Source organism: Hermetia illucens, chromosome 3 (genome assembly GCF_905115235.1).
Source record: "Hermetia illucens chromosome 3, iHerIll2.2.curated.20191125, whole genome shotgun sequence".
NCBI classification, from domain to species: Eukaryota; Metazoa; Arthropoda; class Insecta; order Diptera; family Stratiomyidae; genus Hermetia; species Hermetia illucens.
Window position 1 is genome coordinate 153,932,600 of NC_051851.1, and position 22,861 is coordinate 153,955,460.

Sequence of the window (22,861 nt, forward strand, 5' to 3'; positions counted from 1 at the left end):
CCAGCCGTTCCGACTCCTTTTGCGGCTGGGGCCAAGTATGCTTGTGGCCGTATCCATGATAACGTTCTTCAGGTGATTGTGAAGATCATTTGTTAATGCTTCATCTCCAGGTCCTCTGTTGACTGCCTTGGTGGGATATAATGCGTGGAATGCGCTTTAACTCCGTCGTCGGCATCTTGGGACAGTGGGTTCCATACGATGTATTTGTGTTCCCTCCTTAATTGAGGAGGGATGGTGGACTCCGCTTGGACCTAAAATTCCTCTGAAATTTTACCTCGATGCGGCACGTAACGTTTTGTGTCATCATATGTCTCTTTGATAATAGCTATTAGTTTCTTCGAGAGGTCTCCTGCATAGAGCACACTAAATACATTCCCTATTCATGTTGTCGAAAGCCTTCTCGAAATCAATGAATAACAGGTGAAGCGAAAATCCAAACCCAGTGCACTGTTCCAAAATGATCAGCAGGGTGCCGACGTGGAGAATCCACAGCTGAAACCAGCCTGCTCTCTATCGAATAAGCTCTCGAGATGTTCTTTGATGCTTTCCAGAATTATTTTAGTTATTATCTTTGCACCATCAGGGATCGCGCAGATTCTCCTCCAATTGCTGCATTCAACGTGGGTGCTCTTCTTTGGAATCTTAACGATCATTCTCTCTTCTTCCAGCCTATGGGAAATGTCTTGCATTCTTAGGATTTCCGTACGAGTGCAAGTAGTATATATGTAGCGTATATAATACGGTTAACAAGAGTGGTGAAGTGTTTCTTCCACTTCTTCAGCAGCTCCGTTATCGTGGGTGAGGAATCGACCATTAACGTCCCTGACAGGACCATCGGAAGGTTTGCGACAATATGCAAGTAATTTCGTCATGTGGTAAATACTTCTGAGATCATTGCGGTAGCTTCTGCTTCTCTGATCAGTGCAATAACAAATTCCCTTTTGTCACGGTGCACATTACGTTAAACTTCCCGGAATTTCACATGGCATCGGAGCCCGATCGCGTCACGCTCGTTATCGCCCGCAGCAGTCAAAAGAGCCTTCAGTCCCTTCCGTTCATTGATCCGCTTCCACGATTCCGCAATCAGCTAAATCTTGTGATGCCCCTTCGGGCCGTGGTCGACGACCTGGGTAGCACCTGCGAAAAGACCATTTTTCATGCTCATTGATATTCTCAGGTGCGTTACTCAGTCTATTTGCTGCCCTATCAGCAAGATAGCTCTCATACTGTCGAAGGATAGCTGGATCATATAAGCGGTGGATGATGAGTTTGGCGAGTCGCGTTCCAAGCGAGTCAATGTTCCATCAATGATGAGGCGGAGTAAGCTAGAGAGATGCTTCTCCATTCCATGTTCGAGCAACGTGTTCTCAGAGCCCATTTTGGTATTCAGGTCACCCATTACGATCGAAATGTCAGCTTTAGGAAGCCTTCCCTGAAGTGTGCATAATTGCTCGTAGAAAGCATTATTCTTCACTATATCAGGAGTCTTCGTTGGTGCATGGCACTGTACAATTATGATGCTGCTCCTCCTCATTTTGCGGTAGCCTTCAGTAACAATCCAACATTGGGGATTCGCATTTGTTATCACGTGGTTTTCCGGAGTACCAAAGCACATTGCCACATAGTGTGGGAAGAGGGAGGAGTATTCTCTAGAGTTCCGCCATCTTACTTCGTTTAGACCCGAAATGCCCAGCTTATATGGTTGGAATTCTCTGTAGAATTGGACGAAACGAGCATTCTGGGGACCGTCGATACCATTGTCGAGGAGCGTGCGCACACCTCAGAAACCGCTTAGTCCGTTTTCGATAGCCAAATTTTAGTGGCCTTTTACGATAACCAGGAAAGACTGTGAGTGCATTCTTAACCCCAAACACATAGGACACATTTTGATTATTGATTATTTTTGTGAAAGGGTTCAACAGGGGCTGAGATAGATTTTAGATTTGATACTACGTGTAGCAATTTTATAGTGCAGTTTACCATTGACTGACAGTCAATATACGGCTTATTTCTCGATAGGTCATTGCCACTGACTGACTGGTGATGGTTTCGTCCAGGGTAGAGGCAGCTCATTAGATGCTGCCTCTGTTCAAAGTGAGGCTACAAATGTGGAAGAATGTCTCTTCCCAATTGATCCGACCCGACATCAACTGGGAACGGATTTAGGACTTTCTTAATACTCAAACTAAAATAATTATGATAAATTTCCAACAATTTAAGAGCTAATGCTCAATCTTTTTAGTTTTCATCAGTATTTTTTTCTAGTAAAGGGGTATGCCATCCAAGGCTCGCTTCCTTTTGAATCTCAGAGGAACATTATCAAACGAAAAATCCCATGGTTATTCTCTCTTTTGTTTTGAAATTTTCGGGTTTCCTCTTTGAAAACTGGTCACCCAGCTATATTTCCATTGAAACTCACTCGTCGTTGGGGCGTTTTTCTTCTCTTCTTACTACGAGTTTTATGTATGGATTATGCTTTTTAAAATGATCCCTGGGATCATGAATTCATTCGTTCTATTCTGGAGTTAGATATTCTTTTTAGTAGTAAGAAAATTCACTCTATTCAGGAGCTGGAGAATTAAAAATTAGTAGTTAGAAGAACAAATATCGAAAGAAATAAGTCCTTATCTTGGATTCATTCATTTCTGTTCATCCTCATTATTATGGAAGGCCCCATCTATTTTGGGGTATATTCTTGCTTTCTAATTTACATCTTTTTTAAATGAAAACTTTTAACACTTCTTCCCTATTTCAGTCACTCAACAACGCCCACAAAGGATGGGTCTCAGGAATGGCAATCTCAGGCGATGTTCTACTGTCTAGCTGTCGTGGTGGCATTATTCGTCTATGGAATGTTAAAACTTGTGATAGTTTAGCCGAGATGAAGACTGATTCGTCAATTAACGATATTGTTGCATCCGGACAGAGGGTCTTTACGGCATCAAGGTAAGTAGTGGAATTTCTCCTTTTTCCTTTTTGTGATTTCTTAATTTGTTTCAAAAATAACTTAACCCCTAAAACGTATCCTTTGGTGATTGGTTCTAGTATATCCTTTACCTTATCCCGAATTAGATCATAGCTAACTGTAATGAAGTTAAAGAAAAAATGTGGAATTTGTGCTAATAGAAATAATTTTTCTCATTTTTTTCTTTCCTCTCCCCTTGATGATCATGTTGTCCCGCTTGATATAACTATTTCATTGTTTCCTTTTTCATTTCAATGTGTTTTCCGTGTTTTATTCTCCTTGTGTCTACCTTAACTTGTTTCATTTTTCCTCCTATTTATTTGATATTTTCTTTTTCCTCTGTAAACAGTTCTGGTGAAGTGCGGATTTGGCGTTTTTCACTCCTCGATAATAACTTATCATCATCAATGCCATCGAATAAAAGCAATTAGAATGAAATGAATTTAATGAAAGAATAATAGTTTGGAGAGGGCACTTTTTCGGTTGATCTACCTCTAATGCATATAATTCGCAGCAACAGCATCACAGCAAGCAAGAAAAATTCCATTGTGGCGCATCAAAATGTTTCTAACAAAAATGCTTATACGCAAATATTGGTTTACTACTTGTTACTAATAATCGTGGCTTATATAATATTGACTACTCGTATTTGAAAGGACGCTTTAGAGAAGAAATAGAATACATTTATTCGGAGATTATATACATATATTTATTAGAACCACTACAGTGAGACGAATGGGTAATTAAATAAGATGCAAAGAATGAAAATATGTGTTTATGTGTTGTTGGCTATTCACTACACTGGATTACATATTCTTATTTATATTCGATAGTGGAATTGGCGGGCGGACAGCACTTCATCGCCAAGAAAGTCGATCCGGCATTAAGTTTAAGGTCGCCTTGGGGGCTTGATCCTGGTTGTACACACCTCCATTTGCTTGCACCGGGGCAGATATTATTGCTCCATATTTCTCGCCTTGATTTTATGTTGCCTTCAGCTCCTTTTCAGCTACCTTCATATGCGTATTTTGTTGCTTTTCTTGTTTTTATGCGTCCCAGACAATTTATCAGAGATTTTTTTCTGGCTACGTACAACACGTTGGTTCACTCAATCACAGACGATTGGTTGTTGCGTTGTTTGGTCGCCGAATTATTTTTCGTATGTTCATTGGATGCTATCAAGAATTTTGATGTAAATATTCGAGCACTTTACATATGACATTTTCTGTTTCGTTTCTGTATACTCTGTACTATTCTTGACTAGGTTCTGCGAGAAGGTGGTATCTAATGCTTCCGAGAGTCGGGAGTCATCAAGACTATTGTCCTATGCCCTCATTTAAGCCTTAATATCTAAGCCTCAGCTAGCTCTCTGCCTGATCATCCCATCTAGCACACATCAGTTGAAACAGGAACGGCTCACCCTATACATCTTGCGGAGACATTGCTGAGGTTTCATGAGTAAGGCTTGAATTGGAGCCCAGGACACCTCCCAACTAGATACTGCTTTTTCTCAACTATCAGCTCTGAACACTTATAGCAGAGTCAAATATTCTTCTCCATCCAACATGAACTCATTTGCACGACTCATCCTTGCACAGAATTCCAGATCATGTCACTATACCACTTCATACTTTTACACTTAAGAACACTTTGACGTAGACTAATGAAATTTTAAAATTTTCTTTTTTTCGATTTGTGCAAAACAAATGAATTTTCCGCATTTAGGTTTTTGGCACGTGCAATTTTATGGACATTTCTTTTTATCTGGATATTACGAGCGTTGGGTTTAATAAGCATGTGCCCTCGTTGCGATTGCCAATGTGTCTGCTCTTGTCAGAATACCTGGCATACGGCTACGATGTAGGAAGGGAAAACTTATTACAGTCACTATTTTGTAGTTGAGTAAGGTTGTAAGGTGGATTTGTAAGGTTTAGTGATGGAATCTTGCCATTTTGTCTCGATGATCTCTTTATCATACATCATTTCTTGAGTTCTATGAAATGCATTTGATCCCGTAAGTTACACTCGTTTTATTTTTTTGTATTAACTATTAGAGGGAATCTTTGCAACGGACCCATAAGAATTGATCCTGGACTATCTTATTATGAGAAACCAAAGGACAATCTCTCCTAATTGCGATGGAATCAATGCTTATGGGTTCGATGCGAGTTCAATCTTCACTTCTTTTTTGTAAATAAAACAGTCATTCATTCACTCATTAAATTGAATCTAACAAATCATATAACTGTATATAAAATGGCAAATAATTTTCGCTTCGATTGGCTTATTTTTTCAGACAAAATTTATTTATTTTTTTCGTCATTCGTAAAGCACATAAGTCGTGGAATTCAAATAGCGGAAGTGAAAGGGTTTCATTTATAAGAAAACTCCTTTTCAGAAGCTGTGACTATTACTTTTCCAGTTTTCTTTTAGCACTACAAGTTTGTCCAAAATTCGTTCGAAATTATTTCGTATTACTTTTCAGGAATCAAAAACCAAAAATGACTGACGGTTTCGTCCAGGGAAGAGGCAACTCTTCAGACCTCACCTCTGCTCTGGGAGCAGATTGATTTTTAAATGCTTGGGTGCTATGTCCCAAACTTTGTTCTGGTCCACCATCATGTGGATGTGGACTTAGGATCCCGCATATCCTAAACAACTACTTTTCAGGATCTTTTTACTCCACTTTATTTCTTCGTCACCCATTGCAGCAAGTCGAATACTTGCACATTGCAGGTCTGTGCGCCGACCAAGTTCTTTGTTGGAAGTATTATAGTACCAGGCCAGAATATTCCGATGGTACGTCGCACACAAGTGTTCACGAAGGCTTGCACTTTCGAGTGACAGCGGGGGTTTCTTTTCAGGCGCTACTCCCATATAGTAACACAGAAACAACACTAGCATAGAACAAGCTCTACTTGATGTTAATGTTTAGATAATTTTAAACAAGGCAGCAAAATCGGATCTAGCGTTGTTAGTACGTCGCGCGACATTCAGTTCGTCGGTACTCTCCACACGCCACGGTTCCTAGATATACAAATTGATCAACGCCTTCAATACTCTACCGACTAATGTAGATAGGGAGAGTGGCATGACCCGTCTGGCTGAGAACCTTATTTGGTTGGTGTTTATTTTCAGTTCATTTCCATTTGCCTGTCTTTCGAAATCCAGAGCCATTTGGCCAAGGTCCATGACCCGCTTAGAGAGCAAACAGATGTCATGAATGTTGTCAAGATGTTTGAGGAAAGATCTCATAGTCCATTGAACACCTCCACCTCCTCCGAACACCTTAGCATGAAGAATGTCACCGAAACAAGAAGAAAAAATATCGGGTTCAGATTTTTCTGAGCCACTCGAGATCAGCTTTGCTATGAGGCAGGAAAACCTCATCTGCATAAAGCAGTGTATAGGGTATTATACGTTGGATGTCCTTGTAACAGTGTCGGTAACCAGAAGGAAGAGGAGTGGCGAGAGGGCGCTTCCTTGATGACAAATAGATGAAGTGGCTTTGATATATCTGTTACACCTTAAACTTTATTCTTTGGATCACAGTAAAGCAACTTAACCCATCGCACAAATTCCCCTGATACCAGGAGTTGCCGCAGAGTAAACTAGATGAGTTTGTGTGGCATATCGTCAAACACCTCTAGATCCAAAAATGGAGAGAAGGTGATGCCTCAAATGATGACATCTGTTGACGTTTTGCTTTTCCCAAACAAGATTATTAAGATCACCCGCAATAACGATATCATGATCGGGAGGCACGTTACAGGTCTTCGTGACAAATAGTTGCCACAAGGCATTTTTCTCGGCACCGGGTTGATCTGTCTGTGGTGCGTATGCGATGAAGAAATGAACCATACAATCAGCTGATATAATTGTCAGCTCCATCAGCTGGTCATCAAATCGATGGACATCGTTAATGGCATCATGGAAACGTTAAGAAATCTGGGTTACCTAAATAGAAAAGTTTATAGCCATTTTTGCCGTATTCGGGCTGTATGCCGTCGCATCTTTTATTATCACACTGTTGAATTTCTTGTTGAGCGCAAATATCAATGCATCTCTTCTGAAGGGCCCTTACGAGCTTCTCTGTCTTTCCGGTGATGGTACCAATACTTAGCGTGCATGCGCATATTTATTTTGTTTGGACTAATTTACTTACGTCGTGAGGCAGTCCATGCGCCAAGAGTCCGTTCTGCCGGGTCGGCTGAAGAGAATAGCCTAGCATTCCTCCGAGGCTTTGTATTCACTACGATCATTATTGCTCTTAACGACTCTTTCGTTTCGCGTTTTCTTGGTCGGCCTGTCGCAGGACCTGCCACCAAGCTAGATCAGGTAGGATTTAGCATAGTGGAGTAATTTCAACTGTACCTTATTTACCTCTTTCCCTGATCTTAGCATTTAATTTTTGTTTTACTGAGGAAAGTACGAAGTACGTTACCTCAAACCATCCTCCTTTATCTGGAGTTGGGAGCAGCATGCTATGTAAAGTTTAGAAAGGAGGAGACTCACAAAATGTGAATAAGTTCAGATAATGATAATGGCACTATCGGTTGAGTTGTTAAGGGAATTGATGTAGACACTAACAATAGAGTGGGAGTGTCGTTGTTCAGCTATGAATTTAATCATTAAGCGGTAGAGTATCATGTGGTCTAGGCCGGAATGCTATAGAACATGTTCAGAATTGCAATCACCGAGCACAAGACAATGTTGGCCAATTGAAAAGGGAGGTATGTACAGGAGGAAAAATTCAACCTAAATAATCCCGGATTGAATGGCTATAGCCTCCGCTTCGATGATGTTGCGGTGGAATTGGATTTAAAGTAATAGCTAATCGGAATCGTGAGGGTCCCAAATTACCATCTAGCGTATTAAGGCATCGTTGTTTTGACTGACCTTTTGGTCGTTTATCATCGACTTCGATGTTCATAGAAATCTTGGCAAGTGAGTTTTCATCAGCGCGAGCTAATGTTCATACCATCGAAGATGTTTCTCTAGCAACCATATCGATTGTGTTGTCCTCACTTCGGATGTGATCATGCCACTGGTTCAACGCAACATCTTCGTCCCAATTATCAGGAGGTACCGTTCATTGTCTTTTATAGTTGGCAACAGCTCGGAACATGGCGGACGACACTACGGTAAATTTTAGATTTGATACGTTCGTTGATGTTTCGATGATAAAGAACGCCAGTTCTGGAACGCCACCTGATCTAAGTTGGTCTAATGCGTGAAGTAATTTCATAACGCAGTTCACCATTTCTTAGTAGCAGTAATCCGAGATGTGCAAAGCGCTCAGTTACAGGTTACTGCCATTGACCAGTGGTAGTGCCTGTTTCATTTGGACAAGTCGTTAAAACTTTTGTTTTAATTAGTTTCAAACTCAGATCGTGTTGGATGAGGCGATCATTTCAGTCTTGGACAAGTTGCGGGTGCTTCCTTGACGAACACCGACTAGAACAAGTAGAGCAGTTTTATATGTCTGCCATATTTAGAATTTTATTCTTGCACAGAGCCACAGATGAAAAGATCCTGGGGGGTACTTCGTAATTTTTCACATCATTTTTTTCTTGCCCACACATTTCTGCGGTATTCGTTTGATCAGGTATTGCTTCACACCGCTAGATTCATTCACCAATCCTTGGACCAGCCCTGTAATTCTAAAACGCCTTATGATCATGCTTCCGTGGTATTTCTTGCTGCTCCTAAGACCACTTTACTTTATTCTACTGCGCTCTGAGGATCATATGTTTCTACTTTCATCTTATCGCGATTTCGTTCGCCGCCCCTATCATGATCATGAGTTTTTATACCCATCCCGGAGGCCATCAAGCTTCCTTATTGGATTTGCGATTAACACATTGGGTCGACATTGATGGTTTTTTTACTAATCTGCGGAAGTCACTGTACCCGACGCTTTTAAGTGTTTTACGTATGTGTATACGTAAATTTACATCTGGGAAATTTTTAACCTTTCAATTTTTCGATCGTCTGGGTGTTCTGCAACTATTTCTGGGACTTTCTGCTGCCAGTTTTGTTCGATATTTGTCTGCACGGACATCTTTTCTCCTTAAAGTGCTGGGTCCCGAATGCTGTAGTGGTGGAGAGTGCTGTGTTTGACCGTACCCCAAGTCGAATGTTATTTAACAGTTGCTTTTAGGCTCCTCTTCTTACTTTTTCAGTAATTCCACAGGGGCCCGATTTATTAATTAACTTTCGTTCGTACTTATCTGGACCTTTTGGATGTGGGTCAGTGGAAACTTTGTTCCGTTTTCCGCGTTAATAAAATCGTGATATACTCTCTTGTTAGTGCATAAGGAAGCGCAAAAATGTGTGTTATTTTAGCTATTGGCAACTTCTCCTTCGCTATCTGCTTGCGGTTTCAAGGTCCTTAGCTATCAGTTATTAGCTCAGCGTTCATAATGCGTGGCTTTGTCCTCAGTATCTCATATCAGTTCTCTGATACCCACGCCTCAGTCATACATTTTAACTCTTTCGGCCGTAATATACTGGAGTATGTTGCCTCAATAGGCTTATCTTAAAATAATTATGATTGCCTTTCAGTCGAATCAGTTCAATGCAGTTTCACTGTGTACTTTGAAAGCAGTCTTTTTTACACTAGGCATCTGGACCAGCTCTTGGATCATCAATCTGCTTATTTTTAATGAAAGTAATTGCTCATACTATCGCCCACTTGGCCCACTTGGCCCACTTTGGTTATTCAACTGCAAGATTTGGAATCATTTCTTCTGCAGTAGACATTCTTCATGATCAATGTGCAAAGCTATATGAAGATGTTAGTCGATGAGAGTTGGGTCAAACTACCAAACAGAATATACGAATATTCCGTTTGGGGCAGTGTTTTGATGGCTCATTTTTGGCCATCCACTAGGAGGTTTACGTTTACTGTATAATATACAATCCATTTTTCATCACGCACAGCAATGCAATTAAAAGAATGTTCATTTTCTAGAAAAATTGTTACTTTGTTGCGAGTCGAGTCATGTTTGTCATTGCGCATCATTTAATTCGTGCGGCAAACACTTGTCCAGTTTTTTTACCTTGCCGATTTCCGCTAGGTGACGTAAGGCGGATCCTTTGCAATAATTGTAAACACTCGGCATAAGGGTTCGATGTGGATGAAGCACCGAAAAACTCAGCAATACGCGCTATATACCAGAAGAAACTGATACTGAGTGTTTGGTGGAGCGAGTACAATGGGCCAACACGGCCTGAGTGCTCAGAAGCTGTAGCTTCTCCCCCACCATGTTTGGTGGTCCAGCGCGGGGGTGATCCACTATACATTCATGAAACCTGGATCATCGATCACTGTAGAGATCTATTGTAACCAATTAAGTCAAATAATGGAATGGGAAAAGTAACCGAGACCGATTAACAGAAGGACCCCATAACTTTTGCACGACAGCGCCAGACTACACACGGCACAAATGACAGTGCTAAAAATACACCTTCGCCTTCCATGACAGATTTAGCCCACGCACTCATCATTTTTCCGTAATGTGGACAACTTCTTGGCCACTTAGAACCACACTGAGACCACAGTTGCTCGTAGGGAATGGTTTACCATTATCAATTTTGCGCTCTAGTTAACATTTCTGTGCAAAAATGTATTCTCAAGAAGTAACCTCTGTGGCTTTGGCACCCCAACCTGATTTCCAGTTTCAAGTAGAGTTGCGCCATCCTTTCCCTCCCGTGTGTGTATATGAGGTGGGGATAGGCAGATTCTCTGAGCACTCAGATGATAGTCGTTTATTGCACTTGATTCCCTCGTTTAATGGAATATCCCGGATTCGTTTATATATCGCCAGAAATGCGCTAGTAGATGCGATGCTACCCGCTGCAGTTGGACCACATCAGTATTTCTCCATCTAATGTCTGATGTGTCCATAACTCACATAACAAATGCTCTGTGGATTCCGTGTCCTCATTACAGGATGGGTATGCATCAACTTGAAGAATCCCTATTCTGAAATCATGTCCAGCTAGTGAATTATGGCCAATAATAATACTTTTGTAAGCCTTCTGGTTTCAACAGGATAATTGCAGTATGTTTGGTGGTTGTGAAGGAAAAGTTTGGTGTATCTAGTAGCATTAAGGTTCTGGCACCTGACATTATGGGAAGCTTGTTCTCAGTTTTTGATAGATAGCAGCGTTAGCTAAAGCTGGCTCCGGTTCGGGCATGGAGGAAATTACACTCTTTTTTGCATGTATGGTGTTGGGTAATAAGGTTACATCTCTCTTCGTTGTTAGAAATGGAGTCGATTATGGAAATTTTAGGATTTATCCACTGTTGGTTACCCTCAAAATACCCAACCCAACCCAAAGCCAACATCAGAAGAGATTTCCCTTGTGCCACTAGTTGCATTTAAGTCTTATATGGATAATATCGCAGTCATTTCTCCAGATCTTCTTCACCTGGTTCGATTACTAAGGCTAGCTTTATCATTGGCCGATTTACACAAGCTTCTTCTCCAGTTGCTAGGACCTTTCAACATTCTCAAAAGTCCAGATAGGGTTGGAGAGACTTTCATTGACATCTCTTTCTCGTTGGGAAATACCAACTCACGTGCGCGAAGAGGGCAATTGGACCAGTGTCTGCAAGGGAATTATCTGAAGTGGGTCTTGTTTCGGAGCCTTACCGGAGTTTATCTGGTATTTTCGTACCGGAATAGCTCTGGTTTTTGAGAATGTGCTTTCGAAAAGGGTGTTTGCACTTGGCAGCCTTGTGGGACTTTCATGATTGTTTTGGTTGCGCCCATATTGTGGGCAAAGCTTTCTGTGACTTCAATGTGTGCAGTTGCGCTTCACAACTCAGGGTCGTATTCTTTAATTGTGTTAGAGTTGTTAGATAGGGCTCGCATCCACTGGTAAGAACGCTGGGCATGCACACAGTATAAACCAGTGCTTTTGTGCTAGTCACGGTTAGGCTCTCATTATGATCGCCAAATCCAAATCCGTGTCCGGATAGCTGAGTGGTTAGAGCACGAGGCTGTCGTACGGAAGGTCGCGGTTCAAATCTCGCTGGTGGCAGTGGGATTTGTATCGTGATTTGACGTCGGATACCAGTCGACTCAGCTGTGTGTAATAATCTCGGGCGAGCGTAATGCTGACCACATTGTCTCTTACAGTGTACTGTAGTGTACCGTTACAGTCTTGAATGAAGTGCTCTAACCCACTTCAAGGCCCTGATCCAATATGGATTGTTGCGCCAACTATTATTATTATAAATCCATCCATGTCCGAAAAGGACCATGGGATTATGCCTACATGGCAGGTACTTCAATCCCCAGGAGCTTCATGATAAGTCTTTCTGAAATTGTTGGTAGAACTGGTTACGAATTTTCCCACGGAATGCACAACAGTGCAAATAGACAACATGGAAAGACATAAGAGCAAAACAAAGAAAAAAGCTTGAAATGTACGAAAATTTCGTCGAAGTTTATTCGGGTACCACTTTTGTAATATCCCTTTACCGTATACAACTAATACTCCGGGTTTTTTTTAAGGATTGAAGGGTCTGAAGTCCGCGTTCACTTGCTGTTGGACCGGACCAAATAGCAACTTACTTCCTCTTTTTTTTGGTCCACTCCATCGTTTAGGGCTTAGAACCCAAACTTCAAAAATATTAGACGAAGACCGATTTACGGTTTCTTATCAGGCCAGAGGCAAATCGTCAGACACTGCCTCATCTCTGGGAGCAGCGGGGCCGAAGCGGCTCGCAGATGTTAAACGTTCCTTTATATAATTTGCAGAAGAAGACACGACCGTGAACTATATTGAGCGTAAATCCGCCCATACTTAAGGTTAAAACTTGGCCAGAGCTTAACATATTTTGTTTAAGGATTGAGAGGTCCTAAGTCCGCATCCACTTGATGTCGGATCGGACTAAATGGGAAAGACCTTTTCAATTTACGCAAGTGGATTTTAATTTAATTATTTAAAACAGGGCGGACTTAAGAACTAATTAGAATACAGATTTCAACGAGTAGGAATGATAAGCACGAGGCGACTGGGGCTTATCCCGCTTTCCAACCGGCTTCGTGGTCGCCCGCGCTCTTTTCAGCCGATGGCGGGCACGTCGCACATTTGTCTAATTGCTAGCGTGTCCTTCGGGTGTGCATATCGCTTGTCCCAGTCAGTGCTCTGAATTGGGTGCTTAGTATCGGTTCGTCACGGCACACTGCCCCCAGCTGAAAACCCGAGGCGATGTCCCTCTGGAAGAGAGGTTTCAGGAGATTATCTTGGGCTTACCGATGTCCAGACTGAATGTGTGCTTCCCACGTTCGAGGGCCCGCTGACTGCGTGTGGCGCGATGGCGGAGGTGACTTTAGAACGGCCTTTCGTAATAGGCGTAGCCCCCTACACTAGCTCAGCATGGCTGACAGCAAACTCCTTGCGGATAGTTGAATGGAGCCCGGTAGAATGAAAGGCAAGACCCGTGGCTAGGACGCCTCGTTGGCCAAAAATATTTGTTGGAGATTAGCCGGTTCGTTGTCCGAATGCTAGAGTCCGCAAGATCGTGCACCGACCGAAACAATTCCTACGAAAAGCGGCCGGAATATATGGCTTACGTCCGTTTTCGGAGATCTCACAGTATATAGAAAAATCCGACTGCACGCTCTAGAGAACTGTGTCATCCTTCTGGGTCACAGCGATTGACAAAAAATCGACGGCGGCTGGGATCCTACCTTCTCATTTGACTATACTTCTGACCTAAGTGTAATTACGCGCTTTTTCTAGCGATTAGCACGGTATTTGCAACCATAATAAATATCACTAGCGAATAGAAAGAAGCAAGTCTTAATTATTTCACATACTTCTACTCTACGCAGACGTGAACCATTTGGCTCGATGATGGTTGGTGCCTTTTTCTCAATCAGTTCAGGATCATTCATTTAATTTATCTGTTTCATTATAAAAAACCTTCACGGGTGTAGATCTGCCGCAACGAAATAATGCTCCAAGCCATTATGGAAAAAGGAAAGAGCCAACTGCGCCCTAAAGCAGATTATTGCTAACTCTCCTTTTAGAATATTGTTCCAACAATGAAATATTTTGAATTGTTTTGTTTGGATATGCACAATACTGATCAGAGTTGTCGTTGAAAATATTATTTGATGATTTAGGATATTGCTCAGATGGTCTTGATGAAACAATTCAGTAGAATTTAGTATAAAACTAATCCAAAAAACACTTTCGCACTCATCATATCACTCATTTGAATGCTCATTTGTTTAGTTGATAAACGAGTAGTACTCTATACTAAGTTGATATTTTCCACCATTAATTATAATTTCTAATATTTGAAATCCTTACTAATTTCTTTACTCCACCGATTGACTCGGATCTAACGTTCTGCCCCTCTAATAACGCTTAATCCTAATCTCTCTTTCTATATATCTTCCATTAATCTTGTTTTGCTCTTGCTTCGCTCAATTTTATTTCAATTCTTTCCTAATTTTATTTTATATTTTATTTGTTTTTTTTCTTGTGTTCCCGTTGCAATTGACAAACGAAAACCTTCTAGTACCGGAAAAGTACGAATCTGGCGATTTAAATCAGCTCTCAAGCGACAATACTCACTCGAGGATAGCTGATATTCAAGATCACGTGATGGTCACCAGGAAGACTACACACCCCCGTTTCGACGCAGTCATTCGACCGGATCTAGTTCACCAATCAAACGAAATATTAACATTAAATCTTTTTTAACATCAACACACTCATCACCTCTATCATCAAAATCATCATCGTCATTCCTATCACCACCATCACTATCATCGCCAGTTACAACACCGACAAGAACACGAACAACATCACTATTAGCTTTAAGAAATACCGACTCGGGATCCTCGACGAGTTTTGGGAATCACCGAGTTTCCACACTGCATCGATATCAAGTGGCTGGTCCTGCGTCATCGACTCTGGGTCTTGCTTCGTCGTCGTCCTTGTCATCAACGTCGGGAAGTCAACGATATTTTAGTTCAAATTTAAGATTGAATAGGGACCTGCAGAGACGTCTCGAATCGGCAACAACCACGGCATCGACATTAACGTCCTTGTCCTTGTCGACGTCAATGTCGTCCAAGAATCGAATCCCCAATCGAACGTCTCTTCTGAATAGGACACGATTGAATGCATTCTCAAGCGGTCTAATGACTTTCAGTAAGAAATTATGATTTGAATTTTATTTTATTCTGTGGTCGTTTGTTGTCTTTTTTTATTCGACAATGTTGAATTAATCCTTTATTTATTTTACATTGAGTATGTACGTGTGTTTACATGGAGGAGTTATTTTAAAGGCGCTCGGGGATGATCTGGTTGGCGTTTGCGTCAGGACTTCGTGTTTTTTTTAAACAAGACGAGGAGGAGCTAACGTTTTACATCACAGAATCCTTCCAGTAACTCAATTATTAAACTTTTACAAACGCGCCTTTTTTTAAAAACGATACAACTGTACAGCCTTTTCTATATTTTATATTTTTTCGCATCTGAATCATACACAGAAAAACGGAGGCTTTTGATTATACAAATAGAACTACGCATACGATAAACTACGAACACTAGGCAATAGAAAAGATGTTTTAATATATACATTTAATTACGGATACCAATAAATTGTATCCATATTCGATATATTTTTCTACAACACAAACTACAGGTGTAAGTCCTTGTTTGAATAGGCGTGTAAGGTAGCGATTTAAAGCATCAACTGAAAATCAAATGTGGATTACAGGCGAAGTAGGAATCTATGGAACATATTCAGATAACAATAATAAATTTAAGTCACGACTAAATACACAAATTGTTTGTAAGAAGTTGTAGTAGTGGCCCGCAATGCAAATCGAAAGGACGACTTGGCGAGGGATGAAAAAATGGCAACTATTTCCTTCTTGTTTGTGGTTTTATGAGATAATCTAAGATTTATCGTAACAAATATTTATATATTTTCTTAAGGCTCTATATAAGGCGGAAGAGCGTTATTAAATCGACAAATATATTCCTCTAGACTTACAAGAAATGCTGAACTAATTTGGTTTATCTAAACGGAAACAATTCACGCGCTAGGCATCTAACTAGAACTTATGTAACAATTGGTGATTTATATATTCTTTATACTCTCAAAACTACTTTAAACTGAAATCTATATAACTTCTGCAGCTAAGTAAGACAAACCATTCTAATTATTATCTAAACGCCTTTAGGTTGTAATATCTTCAATGGATTCATCGAATTGAAAGGAAATCATTCAATGAATCCAGAACTAATAAAAGACAATGCTGTGGAAATTAATGTGGATCTACTGTAAACATGTAGAGCTAAAAATTATTAATTTAGTGATGGAACAATAATGAGGGAAAATTGTGTTGTAATTTCAAGAGAAAAAGTGACTAATACGAAAGTATGTATGAAAGGAAATATTTTATTGTGTAAACACGCTTTATTTTCAATAAATTAGATTGTTAGGTAAGAGAGCGACGAAACGGATGAACAAATTACTAATAGTTGCGTACAATATTTGATGTGTATATGTTGATTATAAAATGCAAATGGAAAAGATAAAGATATGATGAATAAAGAAGATATTTGAAGAGTTATATGATCAAATTTGTTCTTTCATTTAAGGTTTTGGAGAGGAATTTTCAGATAATGAAAGTGAAGGGTTGATTTGTCTACAATGACTACGGCAATGGCTCCCAAAGCTTACATAAGGATACCAATGACAACGGATTGCGAAACATTCAATTAGCTGTGTCACACGAAATGGTTGGAGCCCGTATTCAGGCGATACGTTGGCTCCCATAGCTTACACGAAAATACAAATGGTAACGGACTGCGGATGATCCAATTAGCAGGGCCACACGAAATGGTTGTTGGAAGTACCCGATTTGCGCCTAAAGCGGCCCACAAACATACGTGGGCCTCTCGAGATGGGACCACTTTTAAACAAATTGACCACGTGTTGATCGAACGCCGCCACCTCCCAGCCTTGACGAATGTCAGAACATATAGGGGGGCCAATATAGACACGGATCAATATCTCGTTGACATGGTGCACCGGACTCGAATAACAACACCACCACGAATCTCCTCTGACAATCAGGTGAGAGTTGACAGTGAAACCATTCACAGGACAGCCCTCCACAATACCTTCTTCTATATTTCTTCAGCCTTTGTCCAGTTCAGAAGCGGGCTCGGTGCGTCGTGATTGCTTTCGCCATTTGGTTCAATCAAATGTCTGATCTGGATGCATAGCAGGTGCTATGTTGGCAATTTCTTCTTGGATGTTGGTCTTCAAATCTTGTAGGGTTCTTGGACGGTTCACATAAACACGGGATTTCAAAAAACCCCATAGAAAAAAATCACAAGGGGACAGATCGGGAGAGCGTGCCGGCCATTCCAAATCGCCTCTAATTGAGATAAGGCGCTCTGGAAAGGCGCTCTGGAAACAAATCCAAATTTTCTAGTCGTGGGGAAAAAAAATTCTGTAGCATGTTTACATACCGGTCCGAATTCACTGTCACTGTAACCTCATTTTCCTCAAAAAACCAGGGACTAATAATTCCAACTGAGGAAATTGCACACCACACTGCGACTTTGGGTGAATGCAAAGGCTTTTGATGCAATTCTCGAGGGTTGGTGTCAGCCCAGTAACGCATGTTTTGTTTGTTAACCGACCCACACAAATGAAAATGGGCTTCATCGCTAAAAAACAATAGCACCCTCGAGAACGACATCAAGAAGAAGCTCACACGCGTTCATCCGAGAATTGAACTCACGTTCTGAAAGTTCCTGCACTATCGCCATCTTATAGGGATGAAAATGAAGATCATCACGAAGAATTCTTCTCACAGAACGACCGGATAGTTCAAGGGCAGATGCGTGCTTGCGCGCAGAACGCCGTGGCGATGGCAACATTGACGCTCTCACTGCTTCAATGTTCTCAGGTGATCTAACGGGCCGAGGGACTCCAGTTCTTCCTTTTGTCGCACTTGCAGTTTGTCTGAATGTAGTGACCCATGTAACAATTGATTTGCGGTCTGGGACGGGAGCCAACGGGGCTAAATTAAAGCGATTCCGAAATGCACGTTGTGTTGCAATAACCGAACATCCGCTTGAAAAGTAAACCTCAACGGCAAAGGCACGCTCCTCACTATTCCAACGCATGATGTCGACTGAACCGTGTCGGGACAAAACTTTACAGTATCCCCTCTTGAACGAGACCACTAGCACTCCGCTATGACATCAACTAACTGAGTGGCGCGCATTTTAAAAAAGGAAGTTATGCTGCCGCACCCTGCATAAGGGGGCCAATATAGACTCGGACCACTATCTCGTTGGCATAGTGCTCGGAGCTCGAATTATGACACCACCAACAATCCAATCTGACAACCAGGTGAGAGTGAATATTGAAGCCATTCACAACACAGCCCTCCGCAACACCGATAAGGTATAACCGCAGTCAACAGAGATCCTGGAGATGAAGCACATTAGTTGATGCTGATCTTTACAACCACCTGAAGAACGTTATCATTGATACGGCCACAAACATGCTTGACCCCAGCCGCAAGAAAAATCGGAACAGCTGGTTTGATGATGAATGTAAGCTAGCTACGGTACGGAATTATGTCGCAGTAATGTTGCATTCTCAAGGAACGCAGACACTTATCACGAACTTCGTCAAGCGGAGAACCGACTTCACAGACAGAAAAAGGAAGCCTGGGAGAACCAACAAGTCTGTGAACTCGAAAAGTACAGGGAGCAACCGCACCAGGCGCAAGTTTTACCAACAAGTCAGCAGGATGAAGCCTTATACACCTCGATGCTCATTCTGCCGAGACAAAAAGGGAAATCTCATTTCCGACAGAATGGGCATATTGGAGCGATGGGTTGAGTACTTTGATAACTACTGAACAACCAGAATATCGGCGAGTTGGAGGTCCCGTCAACTGAAGACGACGGACAAATAATGCCACCACCAAGTTTAGGAGAAACAGTCCGTGCAATTCATCGGCTAAAAAATCATAAGTCGTCAGGAGCCGATGGAATTACAGCCGAGTTGGTTAAATATGAACGCGACTAGTTACACCAAGTGGTTCATCAATTTGTGCTCAAGGTATGGGACAGCGAATCAATGCCTGACGATTGGCAAAGAGGCATTATCTGTCTCATACATAAAAAGGGAGATATCACATAGTGCAGCAATTATAGAGGTATCACGTTGCTAAGTACCATCTATAAGATATTCTCCGCTATCTTGCTAGGCCGGATAGCCCCATACGCCCAGAACACCATTAGCCCATACCAAAGAGGCTTCACTCCAGGCAAATCAGCAACAGATCAGATTTTCTCTGTGCGGCAAGCGATGGAAAAACTGTCGGAATATGGACAACAGTTGAACCATCTATTCATCGACTTTAAAGCCGCCTATGATAGCATAGCCAGGGTAAAACTGTACACGGCCATGAGAGAATTCGGTATCCCGACGAAATTAATAAGACTGACTAGGCTGACCCTGACCAATGTGCGAGGCCAGATAAAAGCAGCAGGATCACTCTCAAGACCATTCGACATTAACAACGGTCTACGACAAAGGGATGCCCTATCATGCGTCCTCTTTAACCTGGCCCTCGAGAAAGTGATCCGTGATGCCGAGGTAAATGCAAGAGGTACGATGTTCTTCAAGTCCACCCAACTACTGGCCTATGCTGACGATATCGACATCATGGGAAGAACCACCCGAGACGTACAAACTACCTTCATCCAGATCGAGCAGGCGGTGATTGACGCGAGATCTTGGGCTGCACATCAATGAAGGCAAGATAAAATATATGGTGGCAACGTCAGCACCGAAGACGAATCAACCAACAACATCAAACCGCACTGGTCAAACACAAACACGAAGAAGAATAAGGATAGGAGAATACAACTTTGAGACCGTTGACAATTTCTCCTATCTAGGGTCGAAAATCACAACCGATAACAGCTACGATGATAAAATCCGCGCACGGTTTTTGTCAGTCAACAGAGCCTATTCCAGCTTACAAAAACTGTTCCGCTCGAAACGTCTCACCATAGGGTCAAAGCTCTTACTGCACAAGACTATGATCTTGCCAGTCCTCATGTATTCCTTGGAAACTTGTCAAGTTGTGGTTAAAATCCGGCTCAATAGGTTACGGTGGGCGGGTCACTTAATCCGTATGGATGAGGATGATCCCACCCGGAAAGTCTATAAGGGCAATATCAATGGTAGAAAAAGAAGACGAGGCAGACCCTGCCTAAGATGGAGCGATGGCGTAGGCCAGGAGGCTAGACAGCTTTTAGGGATATCGAATTGGTGGACCTCGGTGCGGGAGCGAGATGTCTGGAGTTCCTTATTAAGACAGGCCTAGACCGGATACCGGTTGTTGCGCCGTTGATGATGATGATGATGATTAAGTGTTCTCCAAAATGCCTCGGCCTACTTTGCACAAGTGCCGGATACTGTCGCAGGACGTGTACAGAGGTTTCGTCATACTCCTCACAAAACTTGCAGGCAGTGTTCGTAGATATCCCTAGCTTCCCTAGGTGATAATTCAGCCAACAATGACCAGGAGGTTCTTTTTGGTGAGTTTCAAGTAATTCTTTGTTCGTATGGGTTCGTATCCTCCATCCTCCCTGGCAGGCCCTCCCAGCATAGTTCCTTCAGCCGTTCCAATTCATTTCGTAGATTCATAGCCATGAAACCGTTTCCGATTCCACAGAAGGGTTCTGGCCCGTGTAAAGGAGTCTTTGCTCCCTTCTTGGCTAGTCCGTCCGCTGCCTCGTTGCTTTCTAACCCAGCATGGCCTGGAACCCAAAGTATCCAGACCTTGTTGGACGAGCCGAGTGTACTCAGTCTCTCAAGACATTTCCACATCAGTATAGAGTTAACCTGGTTGGACCTAAGTGCCTTGATCGCTACTTGGCTAGCGGTGAGAATAGCTATGTTCTGCCTCCTGTAGTTCCTTTGCAGATTAAAGGAGGCATATTTGTCTATGGCGTATAGTTCCGCCTGGAATATGCTAGTGTACCTGCCCATTGGCTAAAAGTACATTTTCCTTGGACCAATGACACGGGTACCCGTTCTTTTTGCTGTGAGGGATCCATCAGTGTACCAAGTAATCAGTTGCTGGTTTAAGCCATATGTTGCAGCCACGCTCTCTCAGTTTGCTTTGTTACTCCACCGTGTTTCAAACTTCTTATCAAAGTGAAACCTCGTTGTCATGTTATCGCTTAGTATCAAGAATTCGGGATACCGTCTACAAAGAATATCAATCTTCCTTCGATTTAGGCAGCTCCCCGCTTCACTCATACTACCGGCCATCCTAAATATTGTCCTCCTTGTTTGCATCTGTATGTGCAGATAGACAGGGGTTAATCCCAGAAGGAGCTCCAGAGATGCCGTTGGGCATGTCCTCATTGCCCCACTGATACACACGCAAGCCAGCTTTTGGAGCTTATATAATTCCCTGGCTTGTATGCTGAGTCCGGTTCTTTCTGCCTAGATTACCGCTCCATAGGTAATCATTCATCATCAACGGTGCAACAACCGGTATCCGGTCTAGGCCTGCCTTAATAAGGAACTCCAGACATTCCGATTTTGCGCCGAGGTCCACCAATTCGATATCCTTAAAAGCTGCCTGGCATCCTGACCTACGCCATCGCTCCATCTTAGGCAGAGTCTGCCTCGTCTTCTTTTTCTACCATAGATATTGCCCTTATAGACTTTCCGGGTGGGATCATCCTCATCCATACCGATTAAGTGACCCACCCACCGTAACCTAATGAGCCGGATTTTATCCACAACCGGACGGTCATGGTATCGCTCATAGATTTCGTCATTGTGTATGCTACGTAATCGTCCATCCTCATGTAGGGGGCCACAAATTCTTCGGAGAATTCTTCTCTCAAACGCGGCCAAGAGTTCGCAATTTTTCTTGCTAAGAACCCACGTTTCCGAGGAATACATGAGGACTGGATGATAGTCTTGTACAGCAAGAGCTTTGATCCTATGCTGAGACGTTTAGAGCGAAACAGTTTTTATAAGCTGAAATAGGCTCTGTTGTCTGACAACAACCGTGCGCGGATTTCATCATCGTAGCTGTTATCGGTTGTGATTTTCGACCCAAGATAGGCGGCTTTAAAGTTGAGAACAGATGGTGCAACTGTTGTCCATATTCCAACAATTTTTCCATCGCTTGCTGCAGAGACAAAGTCTGATCTGTTGCTGATTTGCTTGGAGTGAAGCCTCTTTGGTATGGGCCAATGATGTTGTGGGCGTATGGGGCTACCCGGCGTAGCAAGATAGTGGAGAATATCTTATAGATGGTACTCAGCAACGTGATACCTCTATAATTGCTGCACTGTGTGATATCTCCCTTTTTACGAATGAGAAAGATAATGTCTCTTTGCTAGTCGAGCACAAGTTGATGAACCACTTAGTGTAATTGGTCGCCTTCATATTTAAGCAATTCGGCTGTAATTCCATCGTCTCCTGGCGACTTATGATTTTTAAGCCGATGAATTGCACGAACTGTTTTTCCTATACTTGGTGGTGGCAGTCTTTGTACGTCGTGTTCAGTTGGCGGGACCTCCAACTCGCCGATGTTCTGGTTGTTCAGTAGTTCATCAAAGTACTAATAATATGCCCATTCTGCCGAAAATCAGATTTCCCCGTTATTGCGGCATCTATTTCCCTGTTATAGATGCTTCGGAGGGCTATGTTGTGGATGGCTTGAATGTTAACTCTCACCTGATTGTCAAGGGGAATTCTGAGTGGTGTTGTTATTCGAACTCGGAGCACTATACCAACGAGAGTCTATAATGGCCCCCTACATGTTCTGACATTCA

The 22,861-nt window shown here is 42.2% G+C and overlaps 1 protein-coding gene across 4 annotated transcripts in view; it reads left to right on the forward strand.

Moving 5' to 3' along the window:
* LOC119652225 (kinesin-like protein KIF21A) overlaps window positions 1-16,597 on the forward strand; it is a 195,176-nt gene extending 178,579 nt beyond the window's left edge. Inside the window, exons 14-15 of one of the 4 annotated variants that reach the window (XR_005249520.1) lie at window positions 4,691-4,979; window positions 14,517-16,597. Coding sequence is in view for 3 of the 4 variants with exons in the window: in XM_038056178.1 (XP_037912106.1) it covers window positions 2,756-2,946; window positions 3,315-3,396 (273 nt within the window). In the remaining variant the exon portion in view is untranslated. Of the gene's footprint in view, window positions 1-2,755; window positions 2,947-3,314; window positions 3,659-4,690; window positions 4,980-14,516 lie in introns of those variants that run through there. The other 3 variants (XM_038056179.1, XM_038056178.1, XM_038056180.1) reach the window with 3 other exon arrangements.
* Window positions 16,598-22,861: the final 6,264 nt, after the last annotated feature.